At 60.3% G+C, this 16,125-nt stretch overlaps 1 protein-coding gene across 4 annotated transcripts in view; it reads left to right on the top strand.

The window, feature by feature from the left end:
• The window catches only part of AGPAT3 (1-acylglycerol-3-phosphate O-acyltransferase 3), an 83,243-nt gene that overhangs the window by 51,396 nt on the left and 15,722 nt on the right, over positions 1 to 16,125 (top strand). For 3 of the 4 annotated variants that reach the window (XM_027041486.2, XM_053220492.1, XM_027041488.2), the window contains exon 2: positions 9,544 to 9,770. In XM_027041486.2, the coding sequence (XP_026897287.1) occupies positions 9,593 to 9,770 (178 nt within the window). In that variant the 5' untranslated portion in view covers positions 9,544 to 9,592. Of the gene's footprint in view, positions 1 to 3,592; positions 3,785 to 9,543; positions 9,771 to 16,125 lie in introns of those variants that run through there. The other variant, XM_027041487.2, reaches the window with a different exon arrangement.

Raw genomic sequence — 16,125 nt, 5'->3', positions numbered from 1 at the left:
GCGGTCGTTATAATGGAGTTCTCCACGCTTCTTTTGTAGGTCGATTTCAAATATTGAAAGTCCAGAAACAGCATTCACAATAAAACTTTTAATGAATTAGCTCCTGCCGATGCCACAGAGAAGGCACGAGAATCCCGTCATTAAGTCTGTGCTGCTTGGAGGAGGAAGTCGCTCGTGAAGCCAACCGTAGACACCCACGCCCCGTGTTAGTGCGATCTCTGTCTGCACCACAGTTTCCTGGCAGGGGTTTTTTTTTTTTTTTTTTTTTTTTTGTTACTTGAAAATGTTAATTGCTTTGTTTTTATTTTTAAGAAAAGAAACCTATTTCTCCTTCAATCCCAAAATCTTCTAGCTCCTTAATCGTATTCTTTGTGGAACAAATTCTTTGTTCTTGAAAGATCTCGGGTTCTAGTTTGGAGCAGTTTCTTTCCGGGCCACCTACAGGTGTTTATCCCGGCATTTCCTTCCATTGCGTAACGGGGTGAGTTCTTTGTCTTAAATCCCATGTCTTTCTCCTTCCTTCCTGTTTCGCTGGACTACACCCTCAAGTAATCTTTTCACAAAGGATCAGCAGAAGTTCCATTTTCTGAAACCTGGTCGATCTCAGGACTGCCGTGATTTCCGTCTTCATTCTTTGTGTCTCTCTGGTCCTGATGGAGGAGAAATGGCATTCAGAGGGAGGGGGCTTTACTACAGGAGCTACTTACAAAGGGGCCAGCAGGGATTGGGGAGCGGTGAGAAGGGGAAAACCCTAGAGTCGGCACATCCTTACTGACAACGTACTTCGTTCCAGCCAGAGCTGCGCGGGGAAGGGCAGGGCCCACGGAAAAGTCGGAGGATCGCGGAGTCCAAGTTGACTTCTCTTGGTCCCAGGGTCGAAATTCTGTGAAATTTGTAAAGTGGCCACATTTCGGAGTGTGCCGAAGCATGAGGTTCTGGGGGACATCTGTGGTGCTCCGCCGCTCTTGACCCAAGGGTTCCGGCCTGGATGCTCCTGGGGACTGGGTGACGCCTGTCACAGTGCACGTGCGGTAAACACACATCATGCATTCAGCAGGCTTTGATGGAGCACCTGGGTATGACATCCAGACCCGCGTGCTGGCGTCCCAGAAACGGTGGCTTAAATGCGCGCGACTCGTCCTCTCTGCCTGCGAGGTCTCGGCCTCGGAGGACCCGCGTCTTCCACACTCTGGGCCTTTAGGCCTCCTATGTGTTGCTTCATGCTGACCTTGAGCCACCCTTCCTCACTCGGGGCAGAAGGGCAGGGGGCGTCCCAGAGGGATTTGTCTCTTGTCCTAAAACAGACGCCTTCTTGCAAGTACCTATGGACGTCTCCCCTGTCCCCCCCATGTCCCCCTGCCTGGAACTGGGCCTCATGGCCCACACCAGTCACTCCAAGAGGGGATGGGGTTCCTTTATGGCTTATATCTGGGGCCTTAGATCCCATCTTGGGATTCGATTCTCACCAGGAGCGGCGTGGCGGGAGGGAGCCCACGGTGGCTGCACGGGACTCATGGGCCCGGAGGGGAGGTTGGCCTGTTGTTTAATCGCCTCTTTTCACCCACTGGTTGAGGAGATATGTGATGCTAAAAGAGCCTCCTGATTCCCGTAATGGTTTTAAGTTAATTTCCTATTCTATTTATTGTAACGTATTAAACACAGTAGAGGGGCGCCTGGGTGGCTCAGTCGGTTGAGCGTCTGACTTCGGCTCAGGTCATGATCTCGCGGTTCGTGGCTTCGAGCCCCATGTCGGGCTCTGTGCTGACAGCTCAGAGCCTGGAGCCTGCTTGGGATTCTGTGTCTCCCTCTCTCTCTCTCTCTCTCTGCCCCTCCCCTACTTGCGCTCTGTCTCTGCCTATCAAAAATAAATAAATGTAAAAAAATAAGAAATTTTAAACACAGTAGAAATACACACATGCCTCAATACAAATACAGCAGAAAGTCAACACATGTGTGAGGCGTGGGGTTTGCTAAGCCAGTAGCCCCACTTGGCGTGTCCAGCAGGGGTGCACCTGCTCGGGCGCGAGGGCCCGCGGGCCGTCAGCTCCGGTCCAGCTCACTGGTCTGCTTGTCTGTCCGCGCGGGCCGGGGCTCGCTCGAGGCTTTGTCGTAGTTGTGACATCTTGTGGGCCGTTCCCTGGTCCCGTGCGCGGTCTTCTCGGCTTCTCTTTCTTGTTTGGTTCTCCACACGAGCTGTAGCACCCGCCTGTCTAGTTCCCGGTGAAGCTGAGGGACCGGTTGGTGTTTTAATTAGGATTCAAGTGCATCTGTAACTTAGAACGGTTTGCGTGTCAATCGCGTATCACCATCTAACCCACGCCCTCACGGTGTGGCACTTGTGGCCACCACCGGCTTCTGCGGGTCAGCAGCCCGGGCCGGGCCCAGCAGGAAGGGGCGTCAGTGTGGCTGCAGTGGGCTGGCACCCGCCTGGGGCTGTGGGTCCACCGTGCTCCGCGGGGCCCGCCCCCCACAGGCCGCCCCGGGACCCCCGCCCGGTGGCGCGCGGCACGAGGGAGGCGGCAAGGCCCTGAGGGCCGAGCTGGGGTTGAAGGACCTTGTGTTCTCCGTGTGCAGAGCCCTGCTGAAGCCAGCGGGGCCCCAGCGCCGGAGAGGGGACCCCACGTCCTGACGCCTGCCTTGCCAGGGGCGGGGCACAGGGAGGGCAGTGTTGTTCCCTTTGCTAGGCCTGCTTATTGTCTTTCAGGATGTTCTGCCGTGTCCTTGTGCGGGCTCTGCCGTCAGATCGTTTCGTTGCAGACACACGTGGGGTCTTGTCTACCGTGTGCCTCCTGCATCTGTGTGTCCGCGTGCAGGCGTGCCCACTGGATGGCGGTCCCCGGGCTTATCTTCCTGCCTTAAGTGCTTGGACTGTGAGCCTGTTCCCCACTTGCTTTAGGAGAAACCCCTGGTCCTGGACGTGCAGGTTTTCTGTTTCTGCTGCTAGAAAGACAGTGGAGCGACCCGGGAGCCGCCAGCGGCCGGGGCCCCAGATGATCGGGGGGTGGGGGCAGAGCCACCAGCGGCCGGGAGCTCCCCATCTTCCGTGCATGGCTTCCGAGGTTGCTCTGTGGTCTCGGATGACCACCTGAGGCCAGTGTCCTGGGGCTGTTGGGTAGAAATGACTAAACTTCTCTGCTGTCTTGGTCCCTTCTGATGACTTCAGTCAGAGCGAGTTACTGAACGTTCTGAGAATGTCGATCTCTGTACATTGTGTTAACTGCATTCGGCACTCTGTCATCTGTTGTTTATAGTGGCACTTTGGTCACAGTGGATTCTCTGGGGTCTGCGGGATACAAACCTGTCATTTGCAGATAGGGATGATTTTGTTCCTCCTCCTAGACTTTTCAGTTTCTCGGTGGTTCTGGGAATCTGACGAGGCGACAGACGATTGTTAGCAAAGAAACGTGTCCTACTTCTTGGCCCGTAGAAGGATAAGATGGTCCCTGCCAGTGAATTTACCCAAGAACGAAAGGTAGTCCCTTAAAGACTCAGAAATAGGATCGTGTTTGTCTGATCTGCAATTTTAGTTGGCCTCATAAAAATACCCTTTCCGCTTCCTGGCCTTGTCAGTAACATGATGATAGGATACAGCCTTTCTCTCGGCGTCGTGGTCAGGTCAGCGTGGACAACAGTGGCCATTGTGCTCTCATTCGTGATGTCATCGATGGGCGCAGGGTCACCCTCTGAGGCGGTGCCTCCCGGCCCCCGGCTGGTGCCTGCCCCTCCGTGTCATTGTCAGAAGGATGTCTGCCACCAGCGCCCCTCCCGCCCCCGCTCACACCAGGTGGGCCGTGGGCCAGGAAGCCACCCAGTCCCTCTTGCCCCTGCCACATTTACAGCCAGAGGGAGGAGCAGCCGGTCAGGGACCAGTCAAGGGGCTAGACAGTCCCACTGTGAGTGACGTGGATTTGCTCCCGTGTGGCCCGGGCTGGCCGCTTGGGGAGCGCGAGCCTTACTCCTGGCTCCGGGCTGCGTTTTGGGCAGTTAACGTTGCGTCTACGTGTCTCGGGGTAGCTCGAGAATATTCGAGACAGTGTTCATTCTCGACTCTCCCCTGTTCATGGGTTTTGTCCTTCGGTGTCTCCTGACTCAGAAACAACAGAACAGCCCGCGTGCAAACCAAACACCCAGGCTCGCTCCCGGGGTGTCCTCTGTGCGGCCAGCCGGCAAGGCCTTTCTGTGGTGCCTCCGGGGGACTGTGCGTGCCTCACGCATAGGCCTTCACGGGTGGGACGGGACAGAGGGAAGGAGGGAAGGTAACGGTTCTGCTTTTCTGCTTCATCGCGGGCTTTGAATTCGGATGACTGAAATCCGCATGAAACTCAGCGGCTCTTTCTGTCTGTAATGCAGACCACGTATCTAGAACATCAGAAACGCTGCCCTCTGGCGTGTTGAATGTCTTCTCCTATCGCCAGCCGCTGTCGGCTCACAGAGAACACTCAGGGCCAGCTGAGGCCACAGCTCGGAAGGGCAGCGGTCCCAGAGGGGTGGTCCCACGGCTGCACCTTCCTCTGGTCCCCGGGGTCGGGCAGCAGGTCACCGGGAGAGGCAGCCAGAGCAGAGCAGGAGACACGGCCGAAGGGGCACCCGGTGCCGTCGGAGGGCGGCGGTATTGGTTCGGGTCCCGTGCCGCGTCCCCGCTGTGTGCTGGGGACACCCTGGGCGGAGGCACGCGAGGCACGTGGGTGGAGGGACTGGCACCGAGTCTGAGTGTAAATGAGGTGCAGTCGGTCCCCATGCGGTGGTTCCCTGCACGGAGCCCGTGTGATGGAGACGCCCGGTGCCGCCCTGCCGGCCTCGGTTTCTTTCCCACGCAAAGGCTTTGTCAGAAACGTGGGAGTTTCCACGAAGACGGGGGACGGGGTGCCTGGGAGGATATCTGAAGGTCAGACCACCTGACTGGCTAGTTCATGAACAAGAGGGACCCAGGGACCAGTGCCGGGAAAGAGGGGCCCTGGGCGTCTGGGGACGGGCCCTGAGGCAGGTGTAGGGGACGGAGCGCTCTGCCCTTGAGCGGTGAGGCGGGGCCAGGCTTCCCGGCAGGACGTGGGAGGGGCCTGGGGTCTGGGGACGAGGCCCGAGTATTTGTGGGAGGGGTGTCACTCCACTAGGGCGGCCAGGACAGAGCGCCCCGGGCTGGGCAGCTTCGGGCGGGCAGTTCTGGAGGCTGGCTGTCTGAGATCCAGGGGTGGGCGGGACTGGATCCCCGTGAGGGCTGTGGGGGAGGGATCTGTTTGTAGACAGCGTCACCCCCGCCGTGTGTGTCTTCCCACATGGTCCTCCTCAGACACGGAGAGACCGTGTCCGAATCTCTCCCTACGAGGACACCAGGCAGGTTGCTTTACGGCCCACCGCAGTGACCTCATTTAACGCGATCACCTCTTCAGAGACCCCGTCTCCAAATACAGCCACATTCTGAGGTGCTGGCAGTTAGGACCCCAGCATGTCTTTTAGGGGACACCGTTCGCCCATAATGGGAGGTGCCCCAGTGGGCTCTGAGAGCATCCAGGGGCCTCACGTGATGGCGGTAAGGTGCCGCAGTGCTGCAAGGTGCTTCCTCCCTTCCCCTCGTGGCCCTAAGCCACAGACAGCTCGGCCGTGGGCACCACAGGCTTGTAGCAGCAAAAGCACCGGGAGGGACAGGGTGTCAGACCCACCAGGGGTCCCCCTTCTTCGGGGGTGGGGCGCTAGAGCTGGGAGGAGGGTCTGGTTTGGGCTCCCAGTCCTTCCTGCCACACTGGAGGGAAGGCTGGCTGGCGTCCCCAGACGCCCCGGGTCGGCGTCTGTGGTGGCCGGCGGCCCCTGAGTTCCGTGTGAGGCCGCGTTTAGCTCAGTCGCCTGGCTTACTGCCCTCCCGACAGGCCGGCGGTCTGTCCTTGCCTTCCAGCCCTGAGGGGGTGACTGCACCCCACACCCCCCCCTTGAGGAGGGGTGCGAACTCAGGAGGCAGCCACCTCGCTGTCAGGATCAAGTTGTGCAGATGCGGGCTTCCGGAACGATCTAGACCTATTATCTAGTGAAGGGGCTTAGAGACAGGCCCAGGCTTCCTTGCTCTGTCGGTGACGGCGTCTGAGCATTAGTGAGGGGGTACCAGGTACACGGGCCGGGGCGGCCGCCTGCCACAGGCCCCAGGGGCCGCTCCTGAGAAGCAGGTGGCCTCTTCTGAGGCCCGGGCGCGGGGGGCTCACCCAGGTGTCCCGTGGTCACGGTCACGGACGGGTGAAGGGCCGAGTTCCGGGCCTTTCCTCGTCTTCCTTTGTTGGATGCGCAAATCGGGGAGCAGCTTTATGGCCGAGGCCCAGGCCCTGCCCCCGTCGTCCTGAGCTGCAGGCCTTGAAGCCGCTTGGGCCCTTCCGGTCCTCAGTTTCCAGCGGGCACCAACAGTGGCCACAGGGGCGCCCGGTGGTGCTGGGGCCGTAGCCAAGACGAGACGCAGACCAAGCGTTCAGGATGGAGTGTCTTCAAGTAACCCATCCAGGAGGAACTGTTTGGCCTAAAGCCTTGCGCGTAAGAAATGTAAACTTGTTCGAGAATGTTGGGTCGGGAGGCCGTTGAGAGACTTCATGATGTATTTCGTCACAGCGAGGTCGCGTGAGGCGGCACGGGAGATGCAAACCCAGCGGGGAAGACGGGAGGGAGGACGCTCCCTGGCCTCCCAGAGGAGGGTGGTGCCCCGCGTTTTGAGAGGGGCGGTGACAGAGGCTGTTGAGCAGTGAGGCGTTAGACCCCCTTGGCTGCATCTAAAAGAACGAAGTCATATTTAGAAAGTAGAACTTCACAATGTGCCAGAGTGCATAGCGCTCGCATATTTAAAGTCGGGTTTAAAAACGTAGACACTGACTTAAACTCGTCTGGTGAGAAGTTAAGCCGGTTTTGTCGGGCGCACAGGCCAGCGGTCTTGGCGGCCTGCGTCGAGGGCTCCCCCGGCCGTGCTTCTGCCCCTCCAGTGGGAGGCCGAGGCCGGGGAGAGGCTGGGAGCGTGTGGGCCCAGTGGGAACAGGGCGTCGCCCCACCCCCACCCTTCTGCAGGGGACCCCTGCCGCCTGTCCCCGAAGGCCTGTGATGCCGGTGTCGGCGGCCTGTGGCTGGGGCGCCAGCGTCCAAGCAGACAGTAGGCACGGGGTACTCTCGCGGGGTGGGAGGGAGGACCCCTGACTGCAGCGGGTGACGTTCCTGAGGGTGGAGTCTGGCCCCCAGGTGAAGTCGTGCATTTTGACCCCACTTCTCGGGTATCCGGGCCAGATCCTGACAGCCCGGCTGACCAGCAGCAGGGGAACATGCCGGAAGACGGCCAGCCTCAGCAGAGCCCCGGGCCAGGCTTACTTTCTGGTGCCCGAGGGCCCAGCACACAGCAGCTAGGACCCACCTAGGGTGGCTGCAGCAGGACAGGTGGTGGCCGAGGCTCACAAAGAAGGGCAGTCATCGGAACGAGGCCCCAGGACCACTACCAGCCCCACGCCACGTCCATCAGCCCTTGTCAGGTCCCCCACTTAGCCCTGGGGACGCAGGCCGGGAGGCCAGCTGGACCCAGACAGGAGGGTGTGGTGCTGGCGATGGGGCCAAGGGGTGGGTGCAGCTCTCCGGGGGGGTTCTGCCGATGGACTTTTAGACCAGAGCCTCGGGGGGCGACAAGGGACTGGCTACTTACCTTCACAGCCTCGGGGGCTGTTGTGAAACCGGTGCAGGGGTGGAGTGGGGCCCCCCGCTGCTCACAGCCCGAGGCCCGCTGGCAGGTGCAGGGGTGGAGCGGGGCCCCCACGCCATGGAAGGAGCTGTGGTGCACACTGAGCCACCAGGCATGTCCCATGTGGGTCTCCTCGCGTGAGCCCGCGGGAAAGGAGGCCGGGTTCACGGTGCCGGGCGTGGAGCGGTGCTGCTGGGGCAGGGGCGAGGGGAGGCTCCCAGACTCGACCACGGCAGTGGCTTTCCAGGCCGTCCCGCCGCACAGCAGTGAGCGCGTCTGAGCTGTCGTGAGTTGTACCTCGATAAGGTTGACTTTAACATCAGATTCTGCTACCTCGCGCCCTAGTGATGGAAACAGCAGGTCGGCCACAGAACCTAGGAATCTGCCTGAAAAAGCATGACGGCTGAGGTGCCGATCTCTGAGCTGGCTTCCGGGGACCCTGGTTATTCTGGCCCACGTGGCCCGAATCCGAGATGGTGGGGGTGCGGGCAGAGCCGGGTCTGCTGGAGCGGTGGGGTGCAGAGAGCCTGCCACGGGCCGGGCTCGGTGCCGGAGGACGGACAGCAATGCCAGGTCTGGCCAAAGCCATTGCCTCCAGGGCAAGGAAGAAGCGTGTGGTCAGGCCCGGCCGGTGTGTCTGAGACTGCTTTACCGAAGGGCCCCTGCCCGTGGGAGGAGCGTGGACCCGGCCTGACTGCCTACTCTGGAATTGGGTCCTGCTCCTTCTCTCGCTGTGACCCTGAGCCAGGCACTGAGCCTGTCTGTGCTCCTGTTTGCCCAGAGGGGGGTTTGCAGTGACGCCTAGGAGGCAGTAAGATGCTTCTCAGGGTGGGCACTTCAGACACAATGGGCTGGGTGGGTCGGGATTGCTCGTGGGGCTGCGGGCATCCGAAGGTCTGGCTGGAGCTGGACAGTCAGCCTCCGCGTCCAGAGCCTGCCGCTCACATGTACTCCTGGCAGGGCGGCCAGGTCCCCCAGAGCCAGCTACGTAAGGACCGGGGACCGGGCAGAGTTGTGCTTTTATGACTCGGCCTTAAAAGTCACTGCACTTTATTTCTGGCCCAGTTGGTTTATTCTCTGGGGGTGGCCGGTTCCCGTGTGCCCGCGGGTGTGCTCAGCTTGTAAAGCGACGCAGGGCCTGCCCTGGAGGGTCGGGGAGCCCGGTGTGTGGCTCAGAGCCCCCTCCACGCCCCACCCCCAAAGAGGGCGCGGGCGCCTTTCCCACGGACCAGGTCTGCGGGTGCACCGGCCGCGGACAGCCCTGAGTTTGGGTCACGACTTCCTGCTTGGTTCTCTGCCCACAAGGGGGTCACGGGGCAGCTCACGGGACAAGTTCAACCAAGAAATGTGAGCTTCTGTCTTCACCGTTGAAAATATAAGAAATGCACGTGAAAAGGGGACAAAAACTGGTCAGGTTCCTGGGTGAGTCACCGCCTTTGTGTTAGAGCCAAAACAAAGGCTTTTAGCTTAAAAAGTACACCACTGTTTGGGAATTAGGAGGCATTAGTTACGGTATCGTGGATCTGTTTTCCTGGAGAGTTCGTGTGCAGTTTGACGACGGTAAATGCGTGGTGAAAAGTCTAAAATAAAAACTCTCTGTCATGCAGTTTCCTAGAGGGAATCACTGGTAATGCTCGGGGACGTTGGTTCTAGTCTTTTCTGCCTCTCTTGTGTGCCCAGGGGTGTCCGCGTGTGGGCCTGTCGGGTGCGGGGTGGGGTCGCGGGGTGCGGCCCCCGTGAGCTGCCGGGGGTCGGGCCCCAGGTCGGGGCCGTGCCGTGAGCACCGCGGATCCGTCCCCGGGGCCTGCGGCCGCCGGGGCCCCCGCAGCCTCCTGACCGCTGCCCCCTGTCCTTTGCAGGACGGCCGTTCTCGCTGAAGGACCCTGCACTCGCTACTGAGCGGCGACCATGGGCCCGCTCGCCTACCTGAAGACGCAGTTCGCGGTGCACCTCCTCATCGGGTTCGTGTTCGTGGTGAGCGGGCTGCTCATCAACTCCGTCCAGCTGTGCACGCTGGTCCTCTGGCCCCTGAGCAAGCAGCTATACCGCCGGCTGAACTGCCGTCTCGCCTACTCCCTGTGGAGCCGTGAGTGTGGCCCGCGCCGCACGGCTGGGGGGGGGGTGACGGTGGGGGGGGTTCTTTCTGCCGGATGAACCCCACACACGCCGCTCCGTAACGGGCAGGGGCCCCCGGGGGTGGCGAAGGCTTCCGATGACGTGACCGGGAGGCGGGGGCCTGGCTGGCGACCCCCGGGCTGGGAATTGGGGGGTGGGGGGGGGTGCTCCAGGGTGCTCAGGGCTGGCTCCTGGCCAGGACACGAGCAGAAAGACGCTCCCCCCCACCCCCCAGACTCTTGGTCTGGCTGACCCAAGTGACGTTGCCGCACTTGACCGCTCGGACCCGCAGAGACCAGTTTCCTGAGGTTTAACGTGGGGTTTTGGATATTTGAGAACAAATGCAACTCAGCTCAGCACCCCCCAGCCCCGTCCCTGCCAGCACACGGGACGGCGTCGGCCCCCGTGTGCTCCGCCAGCCCGTCACCGGAGCGTCGTGAGGCAACCCTCGGGTGGCCTGTCCTCTGGTACCTATCTGAGCATCTCTCTGTGGAAGAGAAGGGCTCCTGCCTGCGTCCTGGTTAAACAGACGCGCGTGGACGTGTGTGTCTGAGGCCTGTATGCACGTGTGCGTGTTCAGACCTCGACGACAAAGCCCACCGTTGACAGAGGTGAACGCCGCACGGGGGCCTGGGGTGGGGGGGAGCCAGGCACGTGTCAGGAGGGCAGCTCGCCAGCGGGCGTCCACAGCTCGAACAGCGGCAACTTCTGACGATTAATCCACAAAATAAGGAGATGTCTGCAGAAGTACATACGTACGGACATTCTCGTCTTGTCATTTCTATATTAGCATAAAAGTGGCGGCAGCTGCAGTGCCCATGAGTGGAGGCCGGCTACGGTGAGTCCGCCTGGCACAGCTGTTACGGACCGGGGACCGTCTCTCGATAGAGAACCATCTTCAACGTCCTTTTTTCCTAAAGTCTACTCGTTTATTTTGAGAGAGAGAGAGAGAGAGAGAGAGAGAGAGAGAACATGTGCAAGGGGAGTGGTAGGCGGGGAGAGACAGACAGAATCCCAAGCCGGCTCCACACCGTCAGCGCGGAGCCCGACGCGGGGCTCGAACTCATGAACTGTGAGATCGTGACCTGAGCCGACACCAAGAGTCGGACGTTCGACCGACCGAGCCACCCTGGCGCTGCTTAAGACACACTTTTAAGCGCAAAGGGAAGGTCTCCCGCAAAGTACGTGGCGTGCTGGTTTATTTGAACACCGTGTGTATGAGGTGTGTGCACGTCTACACGGCCGTTCGTGCCCAGAGGGTCTCAAGGGGTCAACGGGAGACTGAGTGTCAGGGAGTGCAGGGAGGAGGGCCTTCTACTTTTTTCCTTTTTTGTTTTCCTTATTTGCTGTTTGTTTTGCCTTTTATTTTTTTTATGGTTTACGTTTATTTATTTACACGTCTGCCTTTGTGCCTTTTCCATTTTTTCGCGGAAGACCATGTTTCTTTTCCACTAAAGAGAGAGTAATAGCCACCGTGTGCCTGCCGTGTGGGGGATGGTGGGTCTCCATTTGCCTCCCGGTTCCGGGGCAGAGAAGGGAGCCCCGTCGAGGAGGCCGTGACCTCCCGCTGCCTCTGCCTAGGCCAGCACACCGGCCTGTGGCTTATCTCTTGCCTTACACACGTAACAGCTTCAGTGCCCAGGGTTTGGTTTCTTTTCTGGATGAGACACGATTTGTGCGTGGGGGTGGGGTGGGGGGAGAACCAGAATTCCTCTGACGTGAAAAATACAATGAGTTGTTGATGAGCGTAAGACGTGATGTGAGCACACACCCAAAGGGCAAATGCTAATCGATAAAAACAAAATTGTAGACTCCGCCTCCAGCAGGATCCTGAGGAGCTCAGTCCCGGAGAAAGCCGGCTGGGTTCACAGGAAGTAAGGGAACCTCTCAGCCCCGCCCCATCCACGCAGCAGAAAGCGGGGTGCTCACTGAATCTCGAGGTTGCCTTCCAGGGGCCCCCGCTGGGCCCGCTGCAGGGGAGGGGGGACGCTGGGTCTAAACCAGGACCCGGAGCCGTGGCCGGCGGGGAGCAGGTTCGTGGCACCTCTTGGGATCAGTAGCTCCGAGTTAGGCCTGAGGAATCTGTCAAGACAGATAAGATGGGGATTCGAGGTCCGAGGAGAACAAAAGACTGACAGACAGCGACAGGTGTGACAAAGAATCAAATAGAACTTCTATAAATAAAAACCGTAATTGTAGTTTTTAAAGTGAACGCTTAGAAGACGCGTGTTCTGTCACGTTGGACCCTGCTCACGAGGGAACGGGCACGCGGGGCGCACACGTGCGGCGGAGCCCCGCCAGGGAAGTGTGACACGGGAGCGACGAGAAGGAAGGGGGGGACGCGCGGGTCTGTGGGGGGACACGGGGAGGCAGCGCCGGGGGCGGTGATGGCCGAGGACGCCCCCGGATGGACGGAGACGTGGTTCTGTGGCTCTAGGGGGACAGCGCGTGCCCAGCAGGGCACCCTGGCCCAGCTGCCTGCACAAGTCAGGAACAGCCGGAGGCCAACGCACAGTGGCGGCCCTCACAGCCCACGGACAAGCACCTGAAAACTCTCTCTGGTGAGAATAAAGCTGACAGCACGACAGGGGCTGAGCTGCAAGAAAGAAAGAAGTCAGAGAAAACGTCAAGTAGGTGCCTCTGAACGATCCTATTACATAGTGATGCCCGGTTTGTGAGGCTGAAACAGGGGTCCGGGTGGGGATGGGGGGGCGCAGTGTTCCGGTCCCCCACCCCCACCAGCCCTCCATTCTCATATTTGCCAGGAAGAGAGCGGCCATGTCACCATTGGACTTGGCTAAGGGAGGGCAGGGTGGGAAACAGACCTCAGACCAACCTCAGAACTATTAGAACAAGGTGGATTAAACAAGCAACCACAAATCCTTTTTTGCAAAACAAAGTAGCGGAGAGCGTGGCGAGGAGAAAACGTGCTGGAGGGGTGAAGCGGGCTGGGTGGGGCCCCTCACCCCCACCCCCCCCCCCCAGCAGCCCGGCCTTCTGCTGCTGAGTGCCAGGCCATGGGAGCCCCCAGGGCACCTGCTGAATTTGGGGGTGTTCTCCACGTTACCCTGAAATACAGGGGCAAGTCCTCCTCATGTTAGGGCCGCGTGGGAGGCTCCCCTACGTTCCGGGGGCGCACGGTGAGCCCTGGAAACTCAGTGCCCCCGAACCTGCCTCCTGTTCAACCGGATGTGTGGTCCTGTCCCCGCCCCGTCAGGCCTGGCGCCCTCCCACTGACCTCCGCGTTCCCAGCATGACTGTCGTCTGGCCACAGAGCTTAGGGGCACACGCGTGAAGCCGCATGGCCTGTTCCGGGCCGACCCGGCCGAGACTGAAGCTTCCCGGCTGCAAAGGAGAAAACCGCCAGCCTCACAGCAGAAGCTGATGCAGGGAGCACACGCGCCGCGATGTTCCTTGCGGGGCTGGGGTAAGCAGGGAACGCTCGCTCGCCGTGGAAGGGCAAGCATGTACCTGAACGGAGGGAATCGCAAAAAGATTAGTGAGGGCTCAGGAGCCAACCAGCGGAACTGCTAATTCCAGATGCTCCCCAGCTCGGCCGGGACCACAGGCAGGGACCCTCCGCCCACCGACGGCGGGCAGGAAAGAGCGGCCTTCGGTCAGGCGACCCTCTGAAAGGGCCGATCTCCAGGACAGCGACGGGGCAGCCGGTGTCCATCCGTCTGGTCACTCCCGGGTCAGACCTCTCCCTCCATCAGAAAGGCGGAGGTCCCCAGTGCTGGCCACGGCGAGGGGCTGCGTTAGGAGGGGGAAGCCTGCCCGCCAGCGCACATCTGCTTGGGGGACACCACCCGTGTCCTTGCGCGCAAACGCCGGTGCCACGTGCACAGCCACCCCCCACAGGGCTCTTCTGTGCATCCGGGCTGCTGCCCTGTGCTTCCCCTCGGCGGTCGTGGGGACCCGGAGAAGTCTTACGTGCGGTGGTGATGTGCTCGCGTCCCTCGTTCTGATGCAGTGCTCCTGCATTTGTGGCCGCCTTGAGATCCAATGCATGGCGGGACGTGGTCATCCTCTGCCTGCCTGCAGAGTGCGGCCGGGCCGGGCCTCAGTGTCCTCACCGCTGTCACCGGCCAGCACGAAGGGCCGGTGGCTGTTCTGAGCCCGCGCCGTGGTTTCCAACGGTGTGCTGTCCAGGCCCGTCCTGGGAAGTGGTCGTGGCCACAAGGGGTGTGTAGACATCATTATAAGTGCCAGCGTGAGCGAGGCACATGTTGTCAAGCCTAAGTGAAGACACGGCCTTGAAAAAGATCCTTTTTAGAAAATTCCGTGTCTTGCGTCAGTCTTAGATGAGCACTGTCTCGCTCTGTTCCGGATGCCTCTGTGAAACGCAGCGATGGCCGGGAAAGCCGGCATTTGCGGGACGTTGACCGCGTGGCGGACCCCACAGCTGGCGCACTGCGCTCGCTGCCCTTGGCGTTTCTGAGTCTGGAGGTCGAGGCATCAGTGGCCCCTCTCAAGCTGATGATGAGGAAGCGTTGCAGAGTCTGCCCGCGCTCCCGGCGGCGTCGTCCACGGGAGTCGACAGTGGGACACCTTCAGTGTCCATCGATGGATAAGCGGATGGAGCAAATGTGGTCCGCGTACAGTGGAAAACAGAGGAGGAACTCCTGCCACGTGTGACCACACGCAGGCAAGTGCCGGACCTCGTGCTGAGCGAAATAAGCCGGTCACAGAAGAAGCACCGCCTGGCTCCGCTCATATGAGGGACCCAAGGTCGGCAAACCCTACAGGCGCACAGGGGCGTAGACTCTTGTCGTGCGAGGTGAGAAGGTCCGAGAGGTCCGTGGCCACCAGCACCGTGCCCATGTGTAACGATGCTGGCTTGTGCGCTGAAGGTCTGTTAAGAGGACAGACCCCAAGTCTTCTTACTAGAGTAATAGGAAACCGCTTCCTGGTGCCCTAGCCGATCGCTTTCGGAGCCACGGTCTCATCCACGGTCTCTCGTGGACCAGCGTGCACCTGGAACTTTGCCCAGGCCCTGCCGGACTGCTGCCATCCGCTAAATGACAATCAGCCGGAGAGGGAGGGGCAGGAGCAAGGCTCGTCACCTGGTGTGGGCGTCTGTGGGGTGCGGCTCTCCGGGGGTGGGGGGGCCAGGGGAGCCCGGTCCACAGGGGATGTGCTTCCAGATGCACAAGTGGCCTTGTGGCCTCCCTTCTTTCTTTCCTTTTCTTGTCAACAGCTTTACTGAGATAAAATTCACCCACTTAAAGTATACCAACCAGCGGTTTTGGGGTTCAGCCCAGAAAGGAACCCCGACCCACCAACGGCCACTCCCCTCGTCGCTGCGGTCAGTACGCTACTTTCTGTCCATGGATTTGCGCATTCTGGACATTCCTGCAGCAGGTGGTCCTTGAAGACAGACTCACACTGAGCGCGATGTTTTCAAGACCCGTCCACGGCGCAGCTGGATGACATTACCTGGTGCGGACAGACATCGTGTCCCATCCGTCCAGCAGTCTGGACGCTCGCGTTGTTTCTGCCTTCTGGCTGTCACGAACAGTGCGGCTGTGGGCGTGCGTGCACAGGCTTTTGCGTGGACATCTGCATTCGTGTCCCCCGGGCAGATCCCCCGGGTGGGGTCGTTGGGTCTTCCCACCTGTCTGTTCCGAGATCGCGCCCAGTACTGTTCCAACCACGGCAGCTGCACCGTTTTGCGTCCCCGCCGGCGCCGTGCGGGGCTCCAGTGTCTCCTGCCCTCGCCTACACTTGCCCCCGTCTGTGTGTGACCATGGCCGTCCTGATGAGCGGGAAGGGATGTCTCACTGTGGCCCGGGTGTGCGTTTTCCTGATGACTGACGATTCTGAGCGTCTCCTTGTGTGCTCGTTGGCCACTTGTGAATAACCTTTGGAGAAGTGTGTGTTCGGATCCTTTGTCGTTCCATGCCCCTGCCTTTCTCCAGTGCAGTCTAATGTGGGACAGACGTGGCCACGACTGGTGGGTTCACGGGTGCTGAGTCAGCCTCTGACAGGTGGCCTCTTCTGTTGACCCTGCCTTGGGTGGCAGGGACTTCGGCTGGTGAGTTCAGGTTATCATCCGAGGGGCATACTTCTCATCCAGCTCCCATCACGGAGGAAGGTGAGACCCCAGAGGCTGCACGATCGGGAGCGTGCGGGGGGCAGAACTTTTGAAGCCCCCACTTTAGGCCGGGCTGATGGGGACGCCCATCAGAAGGAGAAACCGGCCTCGGTTCTCTGCTTCTTGAGTGTTAACGTCACAAGCTGTAGCCCGTTGAGTCCTCCAGAGGCCCCTGTGAGGAAGCTACTGTTTTCTCCTGTCTGTAAATGGGGACACTGAGGCCTGGGAA

The sequence above is a fragment of the Acinonyx jubatus genome, chromosome C2, assembly GCF_027475565.1.
Source record: "Acinonyx jubatus isolate Ajub_Pintada_27869175 chromosome C2, VMU_Ajub_asm_v1.0, whole genome shotgun sequence".
Lineage (NCBI taxonomy): Eukaryota > Metazoa > Chordata > Mammalia > Carnivora > Felidae > Acinonyx > Acinonyx jubatus.
This window is presented reverse-complemented; position numbering and strand designations above follow the sequence as displayed.